At 46.6% G+C, this 26585-nt stretch overlaps 1 protein-coding gene across 2 annotated transcripts in view; it reads right to left on the bottom strand.

Annotated features, from left to right (window-relative positions):
- Positions 1-26585, bottom strand: part of LOC121003851 — a 263153-nt gene that overhangs the window by 31726 nt on the left and 204842 nt on the right. For both annotated transcript variants that reach the window (XM_040435782.1, XM_040435789.1), the window contains one exon: positions 15108-15234. In XM_040435782.1, coding sequence (XP_040291716.1) covers positions 15108-15234 — 127 coding nt within the window. The remainder of the gene's footprint in view (positions 1-15107; positions 15235-26585) is intronic.

Below are 26585 nucleotides of genomic sequence, written 5' to 3'. Positions count from 1 at the left end.
AAACGGTTGCCCAGGGTGATATCCCTAATACAATTGTACAAATATGCTTATCCCTTCTTGGTCCCGATTCGGTACATGAAGTGCTGCTTGAAAGAGCCCACAGAGCTCTGAAACCCAAGCCGGCTCCCACAGCACCACCGAGAGACATCATCTGTAAATTTTCTCAGTTTCCCAGTGAAGGAAGCAGTCCTCTCTAAAGCTAGAGACAGCCAAGATTTTAAATGGGATGGCAAGGATATTTTGATCTTCCAACACCTTGCTCAAACCACTCTCAAGAAAAGGAGAGCCCTCAAGCCCCTAACAGAATGGCTCAGAAGCAGGAAAATTCCCTATAGATGGACATTCCCTTTTGGTCTCACGTTTGTATTTGAAGGTCGCAGGATGTCCATTACATCTCACCTAGACCTGGATACCGTCTATGACCATCTGAATATTGATCCACTCGACATCCAGTATTGGGATCCAGTTCAAGACCTATTGGGATTACCATACCTTCCTCCATCCGAATCTTGGGACAAACAGCTTACTCCGAAACAACAAAGAGGAAGAAGAGGACAGCAATCTACTCCGAAAAGATTACCGATGGGGGATTGAGAACTTTCCACTTAGGTGATCAAACAGCTATGATCTAATCCAAGATATGCTATTCAATGTCTCTATCCTTCTTTACCCTTTTCTATGTCCTTTTACCTTTCTCTTTCCCCAAAGGATAACTAAAGTCGTTAAACCCCTCTGATCTCACTTGTCCAGTATCTAAAAAACAAACAAACAACAACACATGTAAAGTGCCTTTATGTTCATCAGCATTTCTCTGGTGGAGTCGAGAAGTCATGGTCAATCCAGGCCTTGTTCATTTTTATATGAGTCAACCTGTCAGCATTTTCAGTTGACAGGCGGATTTGCTTATCTGTTATAATGCCACCAGTAGCACTAAATACACGCTCAGACAAAGCGCTGGTGGCAGGGCAGGCTAGCACCTCCAAAGCATAGAGCGCCAGTTCGTGCCACGTGTCCAGCTTGGACACCCAGTAGTTGTAAGGCACTGAGGGATCATTGAGGATGCTGACACGGTCCTTCATCATCTTCCAAAATTTTTCTCTCCTTGTGGCAGTAGGCCGCACATCAGGGTGAGGGTGCTGGTGGGGTGTCATGAAACTGTCCCAGGTTTTGGAAAGTGTTGCCCTGACACTGTTGGAACTGCTGTGTGTTCCCCTTGTCTCTCCTCCTCGGTTGGCCAAGGAAGTACGGACTCTGCCGCCAGCATTGTCAGATGGAAAATTTTGGAGCAATTTTTCAACAAGGATCTTCTGGTATTGCACCATTTTGCTCGTCCTCTCCACCAGAGGAATGAGAGATGAGAAGTTCTCTTTGTAGCGGGGGTCGAGAAGGGTGAACAACCAGTAATCCGTGTTGTTTAAAATGCGTATAACGCGCGGGTTGCGGGAAAGGCAGCCTAACATGAAGTCAGCCATGTGTGCCAGAGTACCAACAGGCGAGACTTCGCTGTCGTCATCAGGAGGATCACTCCCAATCTCCTCATCCTCTTCCTCCTCTTCTGCTCAGCCACGCTGAACAGACGGAAATAAACTTCCATGGGTACTACCCTCTGTAGCTGAGGCAACCGTCTCCTGCTCCTCCTCCTCTTCAGCCTCCAATTCGCGCTAAGAAGACGAACTGAGGGTGGTCTGACTATCATCAACCAGTGTAATGTCTTCCCCCATTTCCACCTCTTCCACATGCAAAGTGTCGTCCTTAATTGTGAGCAGAAAGCGTTTGAGAAGACACAGAAGTGGGATGGTGACGCTGATAATAGCGCTATAGCTGCTCACCATCTGTGTTGATTCCTCAAAGTTGTGTAAAACCTCACAAAGGTCAGACATCCATGTCCACTCCTCGCTTGTGAATAGCAGATGCTGACTGGAAAGGCGACGACCATGTTGCAGCTGGTATTCTACAACTGCCCTCTGCTGCTCACAAAGCCTGGCCAACATGTGGAACGTAGAGTTCCAGTGTGTGCTCACGACACACAACAGCCGGTGAGCAGGCAATTTCAAGCGCTGCTGCAGCGTTGACAGACCGGCTGAAGCTGTCGGTGACTTGCGGAAATGTGCACACCTGCGGCGCACCTTCACCAGTAGCTCAGGCAAATTGGGGTATGTTTTTAGAAACTGCTGAACCACAAGGTTGAATACGTGGGCAAGGCATAGGATGTGTCTAAGGTTGCCCAGCTCCAAAGCCACCACCAAGTTACGGCCATTATCAGACACAACCATGCCTGGTTCTAGGTTCAGTGGCGAGAGCCAAAGCTCAGTCTGGTCTCTTATCCCCTGCCACAGCTCTGCGGTGGTTTGCTGTTTGTCACCTAGGCAGATCAGCTTCAGCACGGACTGTTGCCGCTTCCCCACTGCAGTGCTACACTGCTTCCAGTTACTAACTGATGACTGACTGGTGCTGCACGTGGATAATTCGGAGGTAGAAGTGGAGGAGAAGAAGTTGGGGTTGGAGCTACTAACGTAGGTGGTTGCAAAAACCCTGATGGAATTGGGGCCCGGAATCTTTGGCGTCGGTAGCACCTGTGCCATCCCAGGGTATGAGTCGCTCCCGGACTCCACAACATTCACCCAGTGTCCGTGGTTAAGTGGACCTTCCCAGTAACTGCATTGGTCAGGGCACATGTGATGTTAAGGGACACATGTTGGTGTAAGGCTGGCACGGCACAGCTTGAAAAATAGTGGTGGCTGGGGACTGCCTAACGATGGACAGCCGCAGACATCAGGCTGCGGAAGGCCTCAGTGTCCACAAGCCTAAATGGCAACATTTTAAGGGCCAGTAATTTGGAAATCTGCACATTTAGTGCTATGGCCTGTGAGTGGGTGGCTGGGTATTTGCGCTTGCGTTCAAATGCCTGGGGTAATGACATTTGGACGCTGCGCTGGGACAGGGAAGTGGATGTGGTCGCTGATGGTGCTTGCGAAGGTCCAGGTGCAGGGCGGGAGGCATCCTCGCCTGCGTCTTCGACAGGAGATTGGCCAGCACTTACCATAGGGGAAGAGGAGACAGGGGTGTGACCCGTAGACACAAAATGTTGACCCAGGCGTTCGGCCCACCTATTAGGGTGCTTTGATGCCATGTGGTGGATCCTGCTGGTGGTGGTGAGGTTGCTAGTGTTCATGCCCCGGCTTATTTTGGTGTGGCACAGGTTGCAAACTACTATTCTTTTGTTGTCCGCACTTTCCTCAAAAAAGTGCCATACTGCCGAACACCTACCCCTTGTCAAGGGAGATTTACGCAAGGGGTTGCTCCGTGGAACAGTTGTGGGCCTGTTCGGTGATGCCTGCCTTCTACCTTTTGCCACCCCACTGCCTCTTCCAGCCTGTTGCAGTGCTGCAGATCCCTCCCCCTCTGTACTGCTCTTCTCGCTCGTTGCCACCTTCCCATGTTGGGTCAGTGACCTCGTCGTCCAGCACCTCCTCTTCCACTTACTCACTCTGATCATCCTCCTGATTTGTTGAGCTAACCACAACCTCAGTGATTGACAACTGTGTGTCATCCTCTTCCTCAACCTCTTGAGACAGTAATTGGTGTTGAGTCATTGGCAACTGCGTCTCATCATCATCCACCTCATTAAACACTAATTGCCGTTCCCCAGCATCATGTTCTTGTGACTCTGGATGCTCAAGAGGTTGGGAATCGGAGCACAAGATCTCAGGTCCCTCTTCAAGCGTGCTTGGCGAGAGGGCCAAATCAATTAATGGCGATGAAAAGAGGTCCTCGGAATATCCGAGTGTGGCATCACTTGTTTGGCCAGACTGTAAATGGTGGGAGGAAGGAGGATCAGGGTGAGTATTGTGTGGACCAGACTCCAGGCTGCTAATACTGGACTTGGTGGAAGATAGGGTGATTCTTAACCGACTGGAAGCACTATCTGCTGCAATCCAACCAACCACCTGCTCGCACTGGGCTGACTTCAAGAGTGGTGTCCTGTGCCGCCCTGCAAACTGGGACATGAAGCTAGGTATCTTGGATGATTGTTTTTCTTGTGCCCTGGCAGCAGGCACAGTTTCAACGCACCCAGGGCCATGGCCTCTGCGTGCACCATCAGCATCACGGCCACTTTCCCGTTCCTTAATGCTCGCCTTCTTCATATTAAATGTTATATGCACGCTTGACACACAAGATGTGGCACGGATGTCACAGTTCACAGCAAGCACAGTATATGGAAAAAGTACGTAAAAGTATGGAAAAAGGAAAATAGATTTCACTTATATTTTTACTATCTCTTGTCCTGACAGATACACGCTATTGCAGCACAGATGTGACAATTCACTGCAGACACCGTTTATAGGCAAAGTGTGGAAAAATTATGGAAAAAATATATTTGTTGTCACTAATATGTTTCCCAATATCTGGGCCTGACACACAGACGCTATTGCAGCACAGATGTGACAATTCACTGCAGGGACTGTTTATAGGAAAAATGTGGATAAATTATGGGAAAAATATAATTGTTTTCGCTAATATTTTTCCCAATATCTGGGCCTGACACACACACGCTATTGCAGCACAGATGTGACAATTCACTACAGGGACCGTTTATAGGAAAATTATGGATAAATTATGGAAAAAATATATTTGTTGTCACTAATATTTTCCCCAATATCTGGCCCTGACAAACAGACGCTATTGCAGCACAGATGTGACAATTCACTGCAGGGACCATTTATATGAAAAATGCAGATAAATTATGGAAAAAATATAATTGTTTTCAATAATATTCTTCCTATCTCTGCCCCTGACACACATAAGGTATTGCTGAACAGAGGTCACAAGTCACTGCAGACACCCTCTATAGAAAAAGAATTGCAAAGTATGGAAAAAAAAGACTACTTTGCAATATTAAATTGCTGCCACCACACACAATACTCCTTAAAAGGACTTTTGGGTCTTTGAAACGTTTTAAAATTGAATAAATTGCAATCACAAACTCCCTACACTATCTGTCCCTTCTTAAGTGCAGATCTCCCTGACTCGCAATATGCTGAATCCGCGTCATCGGGTGCTATATAGTTTCGGCCAGCCAATCACTGTAATGCCAGTAGCCAACATGGCTACTGGCATTAGAGTGATGGCAGTACTAACCTGCATGTTTATTGGCTGCTTAGCAGCCACAAAACGTGCAGGGAGGAGACTCGAGCATGGCTCTCGAGCACATGAAGTACGCGTCCGAGTACCGCCATGTGATGAGCATAGTGATGCTCGAGCCGAACAGTTATTCGACCGAACATGCTCGCTCAACACTATACAGAAGCCTTGTTTGCAATTACAGAGGTCAAACGTTTCCTGTAGTTCTTGACCAGGTTTGCACACACTGCAACAGAGATTTTGGTCCACTCCTCCACACAGATCTCCTCTAGATCCGAGTCTGTATTTAGAGGGATTGTCCAGTTAAGGGCCTGTATTTTGGGGTTAGTCTATATTAAGGAAGAATCTGGTCTGGGCCTGTATTAAGGAGTAATGTGGTCTGAGGTCTGTGTTTATTAAGGGGATCTATTCTGGGATCTGTGTCAGTTTACAGGGTCTGTATTCCTTTAAAGTATGATGAAGTGGGTTGTATGCACTTTTTGGTATTCAAATGCCATAAGTTTGGGTGTGTCCTATAATAATGTGAGAGACAGAGGTGAGGAAGAATACAGAGATCACCGTCCAGGACCACTGCCAGCAAACTCTTAATCTGTTACCTATCATCTTTCACCACTCCAGTTAGCAGATCTAAGACCACCCTTAGATGTTCACCAGAACCTGCTGCAAGGCTTGTTCGATTTGACTGCTAGTCACCCAGGTTATGCTTGTAGAGTATGGCGGCAACAAATAGGTGCAAGCTCACAGCTGGCAGACCTATCAGAAGCAAAGCCAGAGTCTAAGCCAGGAAAGTCAGTGGGAGCCAAATAAGTAGACAAAGGATTGAATCTAGAGACAAGCCAAAGTTCAGTTCACCAGGAGTTCTAAGCACCATTCAAAAGAAGCATAATACATAAACGAAGTAACAGGAGCCAGGGCTCATATGTATCATAGGCAAAGACAAGTGGCAAATGTACCACTTTATATCTCCCTTATGTCCCTGCTCAAAAGTTGGCAAGTATGACAAGAGTTTGACATATACAGGAATTATGACAGTGGAAAAAAAAAATTCTACTAGTATGTAAATAACTCAAAAAACTTGGCAAGAATTATTTTCTTGTTGACCAGCAAAGCAAGAAGCAATTGGTTGGTGAGTCCTCTGAATCTCCATGTTATTGTTGAGATATGAAGGTTTCACACACAATAATTGAAAATTCAGGTGGCAAACGGTGATAACCCTACCTGAGGGAACAAAATGTGTTCAGTCACGAAATTTCAGCATTGAATTAAAATCCAGTCAACTTGACTACTGGACACACACTCCAGGGGCAAACACACTGGGGGAGAGTTATCATAGCCCGGTAAATAGTTTGTGCGCCTCAGCTGAAATCTATGACAGCCCCTGGCATAGAAGATGATAAATGTGGTCGGGCCATCGGCACTGCTGCCTCCCCTTTTTGAGAAAGTGGTGAGGCCGGTGGAGAAACGCCACTTGAGTAATATTCTCTTTTTCACACCACAAATGTGGAGTATCCTAGTGATAAATATGGTCCATAATTTTTAAAGAGGCCCACAGTTAAGACTGCAAAATGACCCTACTCCCAAGCAATTTGTTGATAATTGCTAACCCTGGTTAACATCTAACACCCCTGGACACTATAGGGGTCAAAAGCATAATTTAGGAAAATTGTAGCTATAATTGAAATCTCTTTCATTTAAATATGTTAAAAATGAAGGGCTCCAAATGCCCTGCTTTCCTTTAGGGCAAGTTCACATGGAGGCATATTGTCCACAGAATTTGGCATGGATTCTACAGCAAAGGCTGTGGGGCAGCCGTGCGGAAACCATCTCCCATTATTTTCAATTGGATGCTTCAATGCCATTCATGCGGGCATGGTTTATCTTCCGTAAGCATGAGGAGAAAGGTTGTGTCCCTTCTTGGCATGGTGTTCGCACGGAGAACGCTGGAAACTGTAGCGAGTATCTCCTCACAGTTTAGCCTCATTAAATGACACTAAAACATTCAGTTTGCAGCCACCACTAGGTGGAGCAAAATCCATAGGAATATGATTTCCATTCATCTCTGCAATAAAAGCATAGGCAGTAAGCTCTCCCTAGTGGCAGCAGAAAGAATTTTATTTTATCATGGTCCGATTGAAGAGGGTGTTTCAAGCACCAGACACCTGCCCTCAGCTGTTGGACCTCTAGGCACGGCCTATAAGCCTGGCTGCTCAGTATGCTTTGGGTCTGTGGTCACTTTTAATCAGAGATCCCAGACTTCCATGCCAGGGTTAATTACTCTATGTGTGATGGTCTATTTGGTGATGTTTCATAAAATAGTTTCCTGATTCATTTTGACTCCCATGTGAGAACGCCTGTGATTAATCATACCGATTTATGCCAAGTGCTTTGTCGCAGCCACAAGATTCTTTTATCATTTTTTCTTGAATCATCTGTTGACGAAAACATTTTTCATCTTGAGTTGTTCAACATCCACACAAAGCTGTGCTCGGAGATCTTTATTTGCCATCACATTGCTATTCCACTCAGGGGCTTGGATTGGCACAGATAATGTTTAAAACATTCATAAATTCTGGTCACAGATAACAATAAAGAAACCAAAGCCAAGCAAAAAACAAAAAATTCACCCCCTAAAACACTCAGTTCCTAAAGGGATTGTCTAACCTCAGCAAGTGGCATTTATCATATAGAGAAAGTTGAACAAAGCTGTGCTTCCTGTTCCATTCAAAGTCCTAGTTTTAGCATCAAAGGCTTTAGGGAACAGCTGATGTGTCGGAATCATATATCCAAAATTAATAACCTATTCTGAGCATAGGTCATCAATATTAGTAGCCTGAAAACCCGCTTTAAAGAGCCACAATAAACAATTTCCTTTCAATTAATAGAGAATGGTGTAAATGGCAAATTTCTAAATCACTTCATATAAAAAAAAATCTGTCTGCATTCACCTGAAAAAAAAGGTGCAGAGAGGAAGTGCAGGTGTGTCAGAGCTAGCTGAGATCCTGAGCCTGATAAAAGAAGTGCTTCTACACAGCTTTTGAAGATTATTGGAGCCTCCTGTCTTTCTGTAAGGGCTCATGCACAGGAAGGTATTTTCTTTCCATGTCCATTCCATTTTTTTTGCGGACCGTATATGGAACCATTCACTTCAATACTCCGTGTGCATTCCGTTTCCGTATGTCCATATTTCCGTTCCGCAAAAAAATAGAACATGTCCTATTATTGTCTGCATTACAGACAAGGATAGTACTGTTCTATGAAGGGCCAGTTGTTCTGTCCCGCAAAATACGGAATGCACACGGATGTCATCCGTATTTTTTGCGGATCCGTTTTTTGCGGACTGCAAAATACATACGGTCAAGAGCATGAGCCCTAAGTGTGATTTATCCCTTCTGATCTATTCTGTGAACTCTGCCACTGAACACAAGCATAGTGGGAAGTAAGTAACAGAAAGAACGTTACAGCAGTATAGTGCTGGCAAATTCCACAGAAGGGAAATGTCTCCTGCTTCTCAGAGAAATGCATCTAGCTGTGTAGCTGAAGAGGGGAATAATAAGGCTGAAAAGGGCATTAGGGAAGCTCAAAAAAGATCTATTTCTTCAACAGTTATGATTGTACAAAGAAGCACAGCCATTAAGTTATGGCCGGACTGGGGAGCAGAGCCTTTAGGGGAGGCCATCATGACGGGGAATTTGGTTCAGGGAGACCCCAGGTAGATGGTGATAGGCTGGGTTTAAGGGGGGTGGGTTTTGAGGGGCTTTGGAAAAGGGGGGATTGGGTGCTTTAAGTTTAAGGGGAGTGGTCAAGGGGTTGAATAGTTAGAGCCAAGAGAGGATAGGGGCCATTTTAAGTTGTGGGAAAAGAGCTAAGTGGTACCTGTGATGGAGCAGCTTGAAGCGACCATTAGCCAGCTAAGGGCAGCAGCGGAGGTCTGCGGTGCGGGATGGATCCAGGAGCAGGTGCAGTAGATGCTTCGGGGGCGGCTGAGGCTCCAGCCGTGCCTCAGCTCATGTTAAACCGGCCGCGGCGGGCCAGGCCGTCGGCGCGCTACAGCCCACAGTCCTCACGGGGACCGCTTACTCCCGTACTCCCCACCGTGGGAGGAATCCAAATTGTAGGTGGAGCCTGCGAGGTGGCCGGGCTCGGTCACCTCGGTCTTCTGGGACGGACGGCGTGGGATCTGGACCAGGTGCGGGGGTCGCCAGCCCAGGACCTAAGGTAGCGGGCCCCCAGGACGTCGGGAAGAACGGGGCTGCTGCAGCTCCAGCGGTATCCGGCAGCAGGCCCCTGTCATCAGCATCCACGCTGCAGGGAGGAAGAAGCTCCGCCCCCTCTGAGCAAGCTCAGGAAGATGGAAGATCTAACGTCTCTAGCCTGGGCCTGGCTAGGGGACTGGATGAAGAGGCGACGACGCGGAGGATCAGTCTGCTGGAGTCCGGATCTGCGGCTGATGGGGACACAGCACCCAGGCAGCCAGGTGAGGCCTCATGGGGGACGTTAGTGCAGGTAGTGGGGGGGGGCTAGGGGTGTTGGGGGGCCCCCGTTAGATCTTGGCAGGGGTTTAGGTCAATTATTGCGGGGGGCTGGCGGGTTTGCTAGCAGGCTGGGGTATGGGGGGGTCGTGCCCCCTGCCGGCGTGGGGGGTGTCGGGGCCCTTGGGTGGATCAGACATGGTTGGGGGGGCCAGTTCGGGGTTAGGGTCGGTGCACACGCAGGTGGGGGGAGCGGCAGAAGAGGAGACGGTACGACTGGACGATAGGGCGAGAGGAGAGGTCTATGTATGTTTTGAAGGCCCATTGGGGGCGCATTTAAAACAGGAGGTGAGGGAAAAGATTTGGAGGGGGGAATATGTTGAAATTTTTTCGTTGCTCCCTCTGGATAAATTTAACCTGGATAGGGTAAGAAGGGATGAGGGTAAGAAGAGGAGAAGTGGAGGTATCGCTTGATACCGCGGACCTTTGCAAACTGGTTGTAGGCGTTTGCGATACTGGCAAGCGTGATAGGGGAAAAAGCGCCGGAGTGCTGTTCGGCGCTGTTCTGCTATTTAGATGCAATCGGCGAGGCGTATAGGGTATATGGGGGGATAGCGTGGTTGCGGTACGACGAACAGTTCAGGCAGCGGAAGGCGGTGCGTCCTGAGATAAAGTGGGATCATAAGGATATAGCCTTGTGGTTGAAGGTTACTGCGCCAGTTAGACAGGGCCAGTCCTTTCGGAGGGATTCAGGAGGTGGAGGGCAGACCAATGTTACATCAGCCTCAGCGAAGGGCCTTTGTTTCGCATTTAATGACGGAACCTATAAATTCGGAGCTAAGTGTAAATTTAAACTCGAGTGCTCGGTTTGTGGGGGTCGCACAGAGCTGCGCGGTGCTTTAGGGGCAGCAGACAAAGGGGGGGGGGACTTCCATAGCAAAGGGGGAGAGGATGGGCCCGTTTCTAGACAGATATCTGGATAAGGAAGCGGCAGCGTTATTAGGCCTCATGCACACGACCGTTTTATTCCTTGTCCGTTGTTCCGTTTTTCGTGATTTTCTGTGGACCCATAGACTTTCAATGGGTCTGTTGAAAACTCGGCTATTGCACCGTTTGTCATCCGCGTCCGTGATCTGTGGTTCCAGTCCGTCCAAAAAATATAACCTGTCCTATTTTTTTTACGGAAAACGTTTTGCGGACTCATTCAAGTCAATGGGACCGTGAAAAAACGCGGAGGCACACAAGATTGTCACCCGTGTCCGTTTTTTTCCTATCATTTGCATGGCAAACTTGACTTTTTTTTACTTTCCTTTATGTCTGGTGGTCCTCCAAAAATCAAGGAAGACCCACTCAAAACAAAAACGGAAATGGATCACGGAACAACGGAACCCCATTTTGCGGAACGGAACACAACAAAGGTCGTGTGCATGAGGCCTTTAGGGAAGGGTTTTCGGTGGGGTTTAGAATCCCGTTTGTTCAGGGTGAGGCGATGTTGTCTAGAAGAAATTTGAGGTCGGCGTTGGAGGTAGTGGCAGAGAAACTTAGTAAAGAAGTCAGTCTAGGCAGGATGGCGGGCCCATTTTTGGACCCGCCATTGCCGAATTTGCGGGTGTCACCTTTGGGGGTGGTTCCGAAGAAGGAGATGAATAAGTTTCGGCTTATTCATCATCTGTCTTTTCCAAAGGGCTCGTCAGTCAATGACGGTATAGACCCGGCCTTGTGTTCGGTGGTTTATACCTCGTTTGACGCGGCAGTGCAGTGGGTTAAGAAGTTTGGGAGAGGGGCGCTGCTAGCAAAGACTGACATTGAGGCAGCGTTTAGGTTACTGCCGGTACATCCGGATTGTTTACATCTGTTGGGGTGTTTTTGGGAGGGGGGATTTTTCGTAGATAGGTGTTTGCCTATGGGTTGTTCCCTGACGTGCGCATACTTCGAGGCGTTTAGCTCGTTTTTGGAGTGGGCGGTGGCGGATTCGTTGGCGGTTGTGAGTCTATCATTCATTACCTGGACAATTTCCTGTGTATTGGTCCCCCGGGTTCTAGAGTGTGCACATTGGTGTTACATACGTTGGAGTCGCTGTTTAGGGGTTTTGGGGTCCCGTTGGCTAAAGATAAGACGGTTGGACGGTTGGGCCGGTTACGGAGTTGAGTTTTTTAGGAATAGTGATTGACACAGACAGGATTGAATGTAGATTGTCCTTAGATAAATTAGTTGATTTGAAAGGAGAGGTAGCGAGGGCGTGTCGTTTAAAAAAATTACAGTTGCAGGAGCTTCAGTCACTTCTTGGAAAGCTCAACTTCGCGTGACAGATTATGCCCATGGGGAGGGTATTTTGTAGAAGGTTGGCAACGGTGGGAGTGGTTTTACCACATCATTACATTCATTTAGGGAAGGAATTGAGAGCGGACTTGAAAGTGTGGAGTTCTTTTCTGGAAAATTATAACAGTCGCTCTCTATTCATGGGTGATGTGGTACACTCTTTTGATTTTGAGTTGTTTTCAGATGCGGCAGGGAGCGGGGGTTTTGGGGTTTACTGCGGGGGGCAATGGTGTGCGGGAAGGTGGCCGGATAGCTGGGTTAAAAGAGGTTGGGTAAAAAATTTGGCATTGTTGGAACTTTTTCCCATAGTAGTGGCGGTGATATTGTGGGGGGAGGTTTTTCGGGACAAAAAGGTGCGGTTCCACTGTGATAACCTGGGGTGGTGCAGGCGATAAATGGGTTGGCAGCCTCGTCGGTTTTGGTGGTGCAGTTACTGCAACGGCTGGTGTTGGAGTGTCTGTTGCTCAATGCATGGGTGGTGGCGGTTCATGTGCCAGGGGTTGAGAACGGCATAGCTGACGCTCTTTCTCGTTCACAGTGGGACCGTTTCCGGCAGCTGGCCCGAGACGCGGAAGAATTTGGGAGGGAGTGCCCGAGTTGTCTATGGGCGGTACTGGAAAAACTGTAACGGGTCTCATTCAGGCATCGCTGGCGCCCGGCACGTGGGCGACGTACTTGAAAGCGTGGCAGTACTGGGAGGATTGGTGCAGTAAGTTGGGGGTTGGGTACGGTGAGTTGGAGGTTCCGATGCTATTGTTTGTGGGCCACTGTAGAAAAGAGGGTTGGTCGGTGGCGAGGATGAACAGTTGCATGGCCGGGCTGGCTTTTGGGTTTAAGTGTAGGGGGGGCCAGATGTGACAAAGTCCTTTTTTGGTGGTGCGGGCACTGAAGGGGTGGCGTCGGGCGCGGGCCGGGGAAGATAGCAGGAGACCAGTGTCCTTTGGGTTATTGTTGAAGCTGGGGGAGCAGTTGGGGGAGGTTTGTAGTTCTGCCTCGGAGGAGCGGTTATTTAGGTTGGCCTTTTCATTGGCGTTTTTTGGGGCTTTACGTTTGGGGGTGTTGGTTTGCCCGCCGGTCCGGCGAGCGGGGGGGGGTTACGAAAGAGGGATGTGGAGTTGTTCCACGATAGGTTGGAATTCCTCATTCGCCGCTCTAAGACAGATGCGGAGGGAAGGGGGCGGAGAGTAGTGCTGTTTTGCGTTCTGGGTTGTGCTATGTGCCCGGTTCAGTGTCTGAAGGATTACTAGGGGGATAGGAGGAGAGGGGCATTGCCGTTGTTGGTACATAGGGACGACTCTTTTTTGTCGCGTTTCCAGTTTTCGGCAGTTTTTTTCTAAATGTTTGGTTCGGCTGGGGTTGGGTCATGAAGGGTACTCGAGTAATTCCTTTAGAATCGGGGCGGCGAGACGGAGTCAGAGAGGTGGGGGTTGGGTGACGAGATCATAAAACGGATTGTGCGATGGGAGTCTATTTGTTTTAAATCCTACATTCGCTTGAATAGTTTATAAGGGAACGGTCGAGAGTCAAATGGAAGGGCGGTTTGTTGGGACATCTGAGTTGTGATTGCTGGTTTGTTCTTGGTTTTGTTTTCTCATTTCAGATGCGGTGCCAGCCCTAGTGTGGATCCTCGGATATTCTTATGTCTTCTGGGGGGCTGTCTGGGCAGCGGTTCGGCCGGACGGTCAGCAGTTGGGGTTTTCAAGGTTCGTGGTGGTGGTAAGATGGCTGGGGCGCAGGGGCATGGTTTGGGCAGGGGTGTTGCCAGAGATTCACCGGTTTGTGAGGCAGGAAAGGGCACCCGAGGTGTTAGTACTGCATGTGGGCGGTAATAATCTGCTCCGTGAGTTATTGCAGGGCATTAAATTTGACCTGTTGAGGATATGGGCATTGTTCCCGCGGATGGTAACAGTCTGGTCCGACATAGTCCCAAGGATGGTGTGGAGGGGTGCCCGTTCAGTGGAGGGCGTGAACAGGGCGAGAGTCAAGGTGAACCGGGCAATGGGTCGATTCATGGCCAGGAATGGAGCGGTGGCGGTGAGACACATGGAACTCGAGAAGGGAGTGGGGGATTTTTGGAGGTCTGATGGTGTGCACTTAAATGCAGTCGGTTTGGACATGTGGAACCTAGCGATACAGGAGGATATTGAAGTGGCTTTGAGGTTATGGAGGGAAGCACAGACTTAAGGTGGTCAAGTCATCGCGTCGGTGGCGGGGGGAGGTCCTTGAAGTTGGTTATATTCACAGAGGAGGATGCTGGGAGGGCTCCATGGTTGGGGCTGGACTCCCAGTGGTGGCGGATTTAAAAGGGGCCATTCAGTGGTGCTTCTGAGCTGGTGGGCAACGGCTGGAGGTAAGATGGCTCATACCGGTGGGGTATTTGCAGTTGTTTGGGGCTTCAAGGACCTCCCCTCGGAGGGAATTGTTATTTAATATATGGTCATGGTTTTTAGATGGTTTTTGATATGTTTTGTATGTTAATAAAAATGGCTGCTGTGGCCGATTTATTCCAAACCCGGTGTCTGAGTTTTCATTGAGGAATGTTGGGGATATAACACTGGGGGAGGTAATTTATCGGGGGAATTGGGGGAAGGGGGGGAAGTTGAGGAATAGGGGAGGATTACAGGTGTCGGACGGTAAGTAACCAATACCACCGTCATGTAAACTTTTTTCAAAACTTGCTGCATTTGACACACCCACCACTGCTGCATTTGACACACTGAGCATCATTTATTAAGAGCATACTTCCCTTTTGCACTTGCTTTGCTGCCGGAAGACGCGCATAATTTATGATAGGGCCTGCTCCTTGTCATTCGTTAGGTACACCTTTAGTAGTCCGTGCATCTGATGGAAGAACTACTCCCTGACTGGACACCTTTTCAGCACCGATATTGCAGGGGCATTTAATAAGTCGCAAAAATGGGGTTGTGCACATTTTTACATCAAAAACTGGTGTAAAAATGTTTGGAAATGACCCCCATTCTGTCTAGCTTTAGCTGACACATTCAGCTCTGCTGTATCCGACACACTTAGCTTTCCTGAATTTGATACAGTTGGCCTTGCTGCATGTGATACGCTAGGTACAGTGTCAGCCAGTAAGTGGCATGTGTAACATGTAGGTAGCTGATAATAGCATGTCCTATTGTCCAACAAAAACATTCCTAAAACTGTTCTCTTTACCTGAGGGATCTGCTTCCTTGGTGGACAGCTTCACAAATGAAATCTTGGCTGGAATTCTGAATATCGGGGACTCACTGTCGAATACATTCATATGTGCAACATGTTCAAAGTGTCCGGCGTGGTGACTCTAAAACAAAAAAATCAGATTAAAAAAATCCACGTGACCCATGGCCGTATGCACGTGATCATGGCCGTCTGTAGTCATATATGCAGTGTAGCTTGTGGTTGCTTTCTCCATGACACCTATGTTCCCATGCCAGAAAAAAAAGTCAGGATCGACCACCTTAGGCCTCATACACACAATCGCTGTTGTGTTCCGTTCCGCAAAATGGGGTTCCGTTGTTCCGTGATCCGTTTCCGTTTCCGTCTTCTTTTATTTTTGGAGGATCACCAGACATGAAGGAAAGTAAAAAAAAAGTCTAGTTTGCCATGCAAAAGATAGGAAAAAAACGGACGCACGGACGCGGATGACAATCTTGTGTGCCTCCGCGTTTTTTCACGGTCCCATTGACTTGAATGGGTCCGCGAACCGTTTTTTTGTGAAAAATATAGGACAGGTTATATTTTTTTGACGGACTGGAACCACGGATCACGGACGCGGATGACAAACGGTGCATTAGCCGAGTTTTCAACGGACCCATTGAAAGTCAATGGGTCTGCAGAAAATCACAAAAAACGGAACAACGGACACGGAATAAAACAACGGTCGTGTGCATGAGGCCTTATACTGTTTTCTCATCTCTACACAGTAGTCACAGCTAAGATCTGTAATGAGCTCTGCCACTGTTATTCCCATCTCCAGTGTAGGCCCCTTTAAATAAACCTACTGTATATAAAGGTCATCAATATACTCCAGTCACACCAAGAGCTGCGTTATAAATTCTGCTGTTTGCTCCCTAATGTCTATCAGCACTGAATGAATCAGCAGCGTGTTATGCAGCCTTTGGGGGAAATTTATCAAAAGTGGTGTAAGGGAAAACTGGCTTAGTTGCCCATAACAACCAATCAGATTGAACCTTTAATTTTTCCAAGCTCCTTTGGAAAATGAAAGGTGGAATCTAATTGGTTGCTATGGGAAACTAAGCTAGCTTTCTTTTACATAAGTTGATAAATCTCCCCCAAAAATGAGCCAGCAAGAGATACTAACAACAAATTTTGAAAGCCACTTTGGATATGACTGGAGACTCAGGCCTCATTCACATTTTCATCTTTCACTGACATGTGCTGTCTGCATTTTCTGCGGATAGCACACATACCCATTGATTTGAATGTGTTTTTTCACACCATAGGTCAGTCAAAAAATCATGGAGACATGTGCAACTTTGGTCCATGATGCAGATCAAACATGTTCTATGGGACCATGAAAATCACGGACACAATACGGATGGTCGTGTTTGGTCCGTTTTTCACTGACCAGTGATAGGAGATGCTTTGGAAATAAATTTTCTGCATATTTATCAAGCTTGCCTGTCTTTGGATATAAAATTAGGCGCATTTTATTCTGCTGTTTCTCTTTTGCTGAGTATTTATTAAAAAGCCGCACAGCTGTTGATGAATTAGACAGACGTATTTGCTTCGCCTGTCAGTCTTTTGCCGAGTATTTCTAAAAAGTCTGACAGCACTTCACGAATTAGACGAGGCGTATTGTTATTAGGCCTCATGCACACGACCGTTTTTCGGGGTCCGCATCCGATCCGGCTCGGGTGCAGACCCATTTACTTCAATGGGGCCGCAAAAGATGCGGACAGCACTCCGTGTGCTGTCCGCATCCGTTGCTCTGTTCCGTGGCCCCGCAAAAAAGAAATAGAACATGTCCTACAGGGAGTGCAGAATTATTAGGCAAATGAGTATTTTGACCACATCATCCTCTTTATGCATGTTGTCTTACTCCAAGCTGTATAGGCTCGAAAGCCTACTACCAATTAAGCATATTAGGTGATGTGCATCTCTGTAATGAGAAGGGGTGTGGTCTAATGACATCAACACCCTATATCAGGTGTGCATAATTATTAGGCAACTTCCTTTCCTTTGGCAAAATAGGTCAAAAGAAGGACTTGAGAGGCTCAGAAAAGTCAAAAATAGTGAGATATCTTGCAGAGGGATGCAGCACTCTTAAAATTGCAAAGCTTCTGAAGCGTGATAATCGAACAATCAAGCGTTTCATTCAAAATAGTCAACAGGGTTGCAAGAAGCGTGTGGAAAAACCAAGGCGCAAAATAACTGCCCATGAACTGAGAAAAGTCAAGCGTGCAGCTGCCAAGATGCCACTTGCCACCAGTTTGGCCATATTTCAGAGCTACAACATCACTGGAGTGCCCAAAAGCACAAGGTGTGCAATACTCAGAGACATGGCCAAGGTAAGAAAGGCTGAAAGACGACCACCACTGAACAAGACACACAAGCTGAAACGTCAAGACTGGGCCAAGAAATATCTCAAGACTGATTTTTCTAAGGTTTTATGGACTGATGAAATGAGAGTGAGTCTTGATGGGCCAGATGGATGGGCCCGTGGCTGGATTGGTAAAGGGCAGAGAGCTCCAGTCCGACTCAGACGCCAGCAAGGTGGAGGTGGAGTACTGGTTTGGGCTGGTATCATCAAAGATGAGCTTGTGGGGCCTTTTCGGGTTTAGGATGGAGTCAAGCTCAACTCCCAGTCCTACTGCCAGTTTCTGGAAGACACCTTCTTCAAGCAGTGGTACAGGAAGAAGTCTGCATCCTTCAAGAAAAACATGATTTTCATGCAGGACAATGCTCCATCACACGCGTCCATCACACAGCGTGGCTGGCAAGAAAGGGTATAAAAGAAGAAAATCTAATGACATGGCCTCCTTGTTCACCTGATCTGAACCCCATTGAGAACTTGTGGTCCATCATCAAATGTGAGATTTACAAGGAGGGAAAACAGTACACCTCTCTGAACAGTGTCTGGGAGGCTGTGGTTGCTGCTGCACGCAATGTTGATGGTGAACAGATCAAAACACTGACAGAATCCATGGATCGCAGGCTTTTGAGTGTCCTTGCAAAGAAAGGTGGCTATATTGGTCACTGATTTGTTTTTGAATGTTGAGATGTTATATTGGTTTCACTGGTAAAAATAAATAATTGAAATGGGTATATATTTGTTTTTTGTTAAGTTGCCTAATAATTATGCACAGTAATAGTCACCTGCACACACAGATATCCCCCTAAAATAGCTAAAACTAAAAACAAACTAAAAACTACTTCCAAAAATATTCAGCTTTGATATTAATGAGTTTTTTGGGTTCATTGAGAACATGGTTGTTGTTCAATAATAAAATTTATCCTCAAAAATACAACTTGCCTAATAATTCTGCACTCCCTGTATTCTTGTCCGTTTTGCAGACAAGAATAGGCATTTCTACAATGGGCCGTCCGTTCCGTTCCGCAAATTGCGGAAGGCACGCGGGCGGCTTCCGTTTTTTGCGGATCCGCGGTTTGCGGATCGCAAAAAGCTGAAAGGTCGTGTGCATGAGGCCTTAGTCTGACCTCTGATGGTTGTTTTTCAGGTCGACAGGTTCATATTCACTAAGACTGGTCTATTTAGTATGCACATGAAAAAAGTCGGATCTTTGTGACTTTTTGGCTAGGTATACACGACGACATGTGTTGCGCATGATTAATATTTAATATTTGATGAGTGTTCCAATGTAGCAATATTTGTCCAGAAGTTTTTTGTGTCAACATTATCATTTACCTCACTTTAGTAAATGTACCCCCACAGAGGGTAAAAAAATGGACACATGAACCAAATACAGATCCTTCACGGACAGATAAAAAAAAAAAAACTCAAACAGACATGAAAATGTAAATGAGGCCTAAGGCCGCTTTCCCCATCGTTGCTTGGTCAGTGTTTGATCAGCGATTTTGAGCTAAAACCAGGAGTGGAGGCTTCACAGAGATAAGGTATAATGGAAAAATCTTGTTGGGGCACAAATGTATTTGCACGTTGGGGCACAAATGTATTTGTGCCTGTTTTTAGTCTAAAAAAACCTGTTTTAGGGCTCATACCCACGAAGGTAAGGGCTCTGTGTCCAAATTGCGGTTCGTAAATGGTGGGTCCGCAATATACGGGCACTAGCTGTGTGCACTCCATGGTGCAGATACGGATCCATTGACTTGAATGGGTCCGCAATCCACAAGATACGACATGTCCTATCTTTGGCGGAACGGAGGCATGGATGAGAAGCCCAAGGAAGCAGTACGAAGCGCTACTGTGGACTTTTGGGTTCGTGCCTCCACACCACAAAAGATAGGTCATATCTTGTGGATCGCTGACCCATTTTAGTCAATGGATCACATTTACTAAGACCGGCTTTTTACACTGGTCTTAGTTTCCCCCTCTGCATTGCTGCTAGAGATGTCTTTATGATGAGGCATGCGCCTTGTCATAAATTATGTGTATCTGTGGCAGTCTGTGCACCTGGAGTAAAAAGCGAGGGCTGGTGTACTTTTTAGCTTACATTTGTGCCTTTTTCCAGGCACAAACATAAGGAAATTTGCCGGGGCGGTCTGCAGCACGGGCAGGGGGCCCTTACGTTCGTGGGCATGAGCCCTTAGGGTCCATTCACACGTCCGTGGTGTGTTGCGGATCCGCAACACACCCGGCCGGCACCCCCTATAGAAATGCCTATTCTTGTCCGCAGCTGCGGACAAGAATAGGACATGTTCTATCTTTTGCGGAACTGCGGATCGGAAGTTCAGGGCCGAAACCAGGAAGTTCGGGGCCGCGCTCCGCAAATGCGGAAGCGGAGAGGACATAGTGTGGTCTCCGCTTCACGTCCGGGCCCAAAGAGAATGAATGGGTCCGCACCCGTTCCGCAAAATTGCGGAACGGGTGCGGACCCTTTTGCGGACGTGTGAATGGGGCCTTAGACTGTCTTTTTTAGCCGCATTTACTACTTAAATTGCAACTCGTTCGAAGGCTTTTGCGCCTTGTTCGGGGGCTTTTCTTCTGTTTTCAGTGGTGGACTGGGACTTTTTTTTTGTATTAAAAGTCGCATTTTCCTGGAGACATGCGACTTTTCTCCACAAAGATGCAACTTTTTCATACGCACCTAAATTAGACCAGTCTAAGTGAATATGAACCTGTCTAACTGAAAAACAACCACCAGAGGTCAGACTAATAACAATATGCCTCGTCTAATTCATCGACGGCTGTGCGAAGAATGAAATACGCTTAATTTTATTGCCAGAAACAGGCGATCTTGATAAATGTGTTCCGTTCTGTGTTTTTGACCTGAACCTGGTTTTGGCCTTATAATCACCGATGAAAATCACTCATCAAACACTAACCAAAAACGGACTGTGTGAAAGTAGCCTAGTAAGTGTTAATGTAAAGCAAATGTACTTGCCATTTCATGCTTTATCCTCTCGAAAGGACCAATTTTCTACAATTCAGGTCGTCTGTACAGAGCAACCGACGTGAGGCGTTAAGTTTCTTTCATTGCCATCTCGGCTAATTAGGTATTTTGGTCTAAAACAAGTGGTCCCTGCCACCCCACCTGGAGAACTAATGGCCGGTTCCATTTGTTAGGACTGCCAAGGGCCCCATCTATTCCATTCACACTGAATTGCCAACAGTCCCAGAAACAGAGCGAAGCATGGTGTTCTCTGAGCTGCCGGTGTCAGGTGACCTTGAAAAGTAATGAAGTTTATTCAGCTTGCTCAAACTCATCCTGCTGACAGCAATTTCTGTACAGATCTTCTGGGGAGCAGCTGAGGCTCTTTTGCCCACAGCGAAGCATCACCTGTGATTTCAGGGTAATGCGGCTAATTGCACGAGTTGATGCACAATAGGTACATCATGATGCCACACACATCTGTGGCACAAGTGTTCCGTCTGATTAGCTGAAGAACATTAACATCATCCTGTGATCCGTCCCTCGGGTGGTAGGAATTGTAGGTTATTTTTTTCTTACAACCTAAAGTTGTTACTGTTTTTACTGCTGTCTATGGGGAGCTACAGCTGCATGAAGTGCTATACATGATAGGTGCAACACTGACATCTAGTGGTCAGAAAGAAAACTGCACTCTAATTTCTAACTAGAACAGACCCATAATATGTACACCCTGGATATAGAAAATTATTTTTTGCTTATGTTAGTGGTTACCCTGAGTTTAGAAAGCAGCACTAAGTTTCATTCAGCAATCGTCATTCTCAGACATCCAGTACTACAGTAGCTCTCAGGCAGGGGAGTAGCTATAGGGGGTGCACGGGTAGCAGTTGCTACCGGGCCCAGGAGCCTGAAGAGGACCAAAATACCTTGTGACGCATAAGACACCAGTATTATAGAAAGTGAATGCTGGTCAAGTTACACCTCTGACTAGAAGGAAGGGGTTAGATCAAGATTTTAGCATGTGGGAGGGAGGGGTGCAGTTTCAATTTTTTGCCTCAGGCAGCACGAAGGCAATGTGCTTCCCTGCCCCTTGCCACTAAGCACTGAGGGAAGGGGGCCCAATCTGAACTCTTGCACCAGGGCCCATTAGCCTTTAGCTACGCCCCTCCTCTCAGGTATCAGCACAGCTTCATCCCTAAACTGTTCCACCATTCTACATCCCATGAGAGATCTGTTCTCCATGGTGCGGATAATTGTAAGAGGGTTGAAAATAACCCTGGCTCCTCTTACAAAACTATGTGTGTCCTTTATAGTTAACACTGTTGCCATGGGTTACCACCATTCAACCCTGGTGCAGCGTAGGGTGGCCACTTAGGCCACCCTCAAAATATAGAGTGTAAACCCCGCCCTCTGCTCTGCTAAGCCACGCCCTGAACCAGTTAGGCCACCCCCTCCCACACCTCAGGACAACAGGGATTTATGAACCGGTTAGGCCTCGCCCTCCCACTCCTCAGCCGACGGGGATTTAAAAAATTAAGGTATCAACCGCAGGTCAGCTGCAGGATAGGTGGGAGGGTGACATTCCCCAGCAGCTCATGTAGAGTGGCCAGACCTCCGGTTTTAGGCAGGACAGTCAGGCTTTCAGGGCCTGGACGGATGCAGGGATGTCCATCTTTTCAGTAGCTCATGTTCAGAGCTGTCTGAGCGTGAGCTGCAGCAACCTCACTGAGGCTTCTCTCACTCCCAGTCAATCACTAGAGCCAGCGGACATGGCTGACTATAGGTGAGAGAAGCACCCCAGGCTGCCCCCAGCTCACCTTCCCGTCAGAAAGTTCTTCCCTCTCCTCCCCGCATTTTCTTCTGGCCAGTGATAGGGGCGTGGCTTCACTGAGCTGGGGGCTTGGTGTATCCGTTTGGGGGCATGGCCGATGAGGTCCGGCTTTCTGGGGTGAAGCCAGTAGCCGCCCTAAGCTCACGTTCAGACAGTACAGTGCTGCATTCTGAGCATGAGCTGTTCGAAAGGACATCGCTGCGTCCATCCAGGCCCTGCGCGGAGGACAGGGAGTCTGAAAGCCGGACTGTCCAGGCTAAAACCGGACCTCTGGCCAACCTATGCAGTGGTCACTTTACCTAGTGTGACTAATATAAGACTAAGGCCTCATGCACACGACCATATTCAATTTAGTTTTAGTTTTTTGGGGGGGAATTGAGTTAATTTGTTATATTTTATGAAGATGTTGTGTACTTTCTTTTCCTTTTTCACTACTCAAGGGAAGGTTGGGCTTTAAAATATACCCTTTCTAAGTGTAGAGAAAGATATAAAGAAGTGAAAGAGGAAGGGAAGGAAAAGGAAAGTAGGGGAAAAGGAGAAGGGAAAGAGAAAAGGAAAGAAGAAAAGAGGAGGGGAAAGGGAAAGGAAAAAAAAAGGCCAAGGGGGGGTGGGGTGGGGTGGGGTGGGAAAGGCAAGACCATAATCAGTTCGAGGCCCTCTACCTCTCAGCTGGCCCAGAAGGGCGACAGAACTAAACAATTGTTAATAACTGGGATAAATAGTAAGACCAGCTCTCCCAAAAACGTGTTGCAAATTAAAGCCAATATAAGTCAAGAGAGGGAGGGCTTCTCTTTTCGTAATGAAGATTCTGTCACGTCTGGGGCCACCTGGGAGATGTTTGGTGAGATCTCCCTGACTGGTGAGAGAGACATTGAAGGGAAAACACTAAAAGGAGAAAAGTGTTACCTCAGGGAAGAGCAGACACCAAGCCTACAGGATATATTCTTAGAAATAAGAAAATGCAATACAGCCATATCAGATCTCTCTCTCCAGGTGGGGGGACTCAAAGAATCGGTCGGGCTCCTTAAAGCGGATGTTCAAAAATACAAAAATAGATTAGAAGAGGTGGAGAAAAGGGTATCTGATGTAGAAGACTTATCGCAGATTACTATTAAAGAAAAGAGTATGTTAATATCAGAAAACAAGGAAATAAAGGATAAGCTATTAGACATGGAAAACAGATCTAGAAGGGTCAATCTAAGATGCACAGGTTTCCCAGAGGGAGCGGAGGGGCAGGACACAATCTGTTTTATGCTAAATTGGTTGTTGGAACAACTGGGTCAGGACATAACAAGTTATAAGGATTTTGTGGTACGCGCGCATAGAATCCCTTCAAGGCTAGAGATCATCTGCTAGAGATAGAGACGAGATACTGCGCAGGGCTAGGAAGAAAGGGAATTTGGATTACAAAGGCTCCACTGTAATGACTTTTCCTGACTATGCTAGGGAAACAGTGAAAGAGAGAAGCACATTTATTGAGCTGAAGAAGGAATTACGTACATTTGAAAGGTGAAAAATACTCAATGATGTTCCCTGCAAAGTTACGAATCGAGTGGAAAGATAGAGCATGGTTTTTTGGTACTCCTGAAGAAGCCAGAGAACGGACAGAAAAAAATCTCAAGTTGTAAACAGAGTTGGGTCTGGGTTGGGAGAGAGTAAGATGCATAGATAGGGAACTAGGAGCACTAGTTAGCTTCCTGGGTCAATTGGTTAGGTTGGGTGTTATGGGTGGGGATAGTGTGTGGTTTTTTTTGGTCTCTCTCTTCCTCTCTCTCTCCTCCTTTCGCTCTGGCTTCCCTTGCCTCCATAGTGATCTTCCTGTACGTTGAGACTCCCCGGTTCTAGAGACTTCTTATGGATATTCATCAGGTTGTTGAGGAGGATCATTTTTATATCAATCTAATATTAGTATAGTATCGTGGAATATTAGAGGGCTAGGGAAAGGATTAAAAAGAATAGCTGTCTTTAAGGTAATAAATACATTTTACCTGCTATTATATGTTTGCAGGAGACGCATCTTACCAAAGATGATGATATTGTTAAACCATTGATACAGAAAGCTTTTCACTCTGTATACTCATCTTACTCTAGAGGTGTTAGTATTCTGATTCACAGAGATGTTAAGATTAATATATTAGAGGCGTTGATAGATAAGGAGGGACTTTTTATAATATTACATTGTTTATTAGAGAACAGACCTTGGATTATAGCAAATGTATATATACCCCTGCCTTTTAAAATTTAGGTTCTCAGGAAAATTCATGACTTCTCACTACATCGAGTTAATAGGGCACTTTTAATTGTGGGAGACTTTAATTAGGTCCCAGATGAGAGGATCGATAGATATAGAATGGGTATGAATAATAGAAAAGGCACAGATTGTAGATTTAAAAATATTATATAAGAAACGGACTGGGTAGATATTTGGAGAATCCAGAATCCTAGCACAAAGAAGTTTTCATGTTTTTCAAAAACTCACAAAGTATTGTCTCGTATTGATTTGGCATTAGTTAATAAGAAAGCTATACACGATACCTGGGTTAAATACACACAACGTGGGTTATCTGATCAGAATCCACTGGTAGTTAAAGGGCTTCTGGCACTCCACTAAACTCATTATATATTTTTTTGTCTCCTTAAAAATAAAGTGCGCCTGCGCCGATGACGTCACATGTACACCCGGCGCAGGCGCACTGAGGATGGAGCGGCCGAGCGAGCGTCCTCCACTCAGTACGCCTGCGCCAACTGAAGACCGGCGCGAGATTTAAAACGCAGACAGGGCCAGTCAGAGGAGGAGTGCGTCCGCTGGTCCTGTCAATCAACATGAGGAGGGGGCGTCATTATGAATGGAGGATGCGGCTGCTAGCAGCAGGTAGCCGCCCTAACTGCTGCTAGAGAGGTAATTTGCATATTATAAAAGTCAGTTTTTTTATATAACTACTGAACCAAACTGAGTAATAGCCCTATATATTGAGAAATCGCAGCATAAGGATTTTAAGGAGACAAAAAAAAAATGAGTTTAGTGGAGTGACAGAAGCCCTTTAAAGGGTTTCTACCACCAGAAATACTGTTATGTAGCTGACTGATATAGCGATTTGCTAATGTCAGCACTACATAACAGTATGTTTCTAACATTAGTCCCTGCAGCCGTTTTTGTTAAAAAAGCACTTTTATAGATATGCTAATGAGCCTCTAGGTGCTATGTGGGCGTCATTAGCACCTAGAGGGCTCCGTCCACTAACTATTTCAGCCGCCCATCGCGTCCCTCCAGCCCGCCCCGCTCCTGTTGATTGACGTGAAACTTCTCAGTATCTCGTACCAATTCCCGCGCCTGCGCCGTGCGCTTCTGTATTCGGCACAGGCGCAGTGAGTGAATGCCGCGCTCCTGGTGCCGGCTTCCTCATTGTAACGTAGTTGGCGCAGTGAGGAATCCGGCGCCGGGAGAATACAGAAGCGCACGGCGCAGGCGCGTGAATTGGTACGAGATACTTCGAAGTTTCACGTCAATCAACTGGAGCGGGGCGGGCTGGAGGGACGCGATTGGCGGCTGAAATGGTTAGTGGACGGAGCCCTCTAGGTGCTAATGACGCCCACATAGCACCTAGAGGCTCATTAGCATATCTATAAAAGTGCTTTTTTAACAAAAACGGCTGCAGGGACTAATGTTAGAAACATACTGTTATGTAGTGCTGACATTAGCGAATCGCAAATGTCAGTCAGCTACATAACAGTATTTCTGGTGGTAGAAACCCTTTAAGATTAGGGATGAGAACACGCGGAAAGGTATAAGACTGAATATAAAACTTGGGTGGATAAATATAGTGGGAAGTCATGAAAAGATTCAAGAAGAAATTGCGGAATATTTTTGTAAAAAAGAAGGTACGGCAGATGACAGTATAGTGTGGGAGGCCGGTAAGGCCTTCATGAGAGGTATTGTTATGAAATACACTGCTATCTTTGAAAAAAAAAAGATCTTCTGGGGAAGCAAGAACAGGAAGTTATTAATCTTGAGAAGGCATATATAGAAAATCCGACAGAACAAAATTACCAGAAATGGATGGAGTACTTAACTAAGTTTAATGATGATCTGTATCTTTTAGCAGAACAACAAAAACAAAATCGTATAAAAGCATATTACATTAAAGGTCATATACCTGGTAAGAAACTATCCTCTATCGTAGCAGCACAAAAAGATACTAACTATATCCAAGGTTTAATAAATAATTCAGGACACATAATTGAGGTACAGGAGGGAAAAAATAACTTATTAAGAGGCTATTATGAAGAATT

This window comes from Bufo bufo, chromosome 1 (assembly GCF_905171765.1).
Source record: "Bufo bufo chromosome 1, aBufBuf1.1, whole genome shotgun sequence".
Lineage (NCBI taxonomy): Eukaryota > Metazoa > Chordata > Amphibia > Anura > Bufonidae > Bufo > Bufo bufo.
Note: the sequence above shows the minus strand (reverse complement) of the source record. Positions and strands in the feature narration are given on the sequence as shown.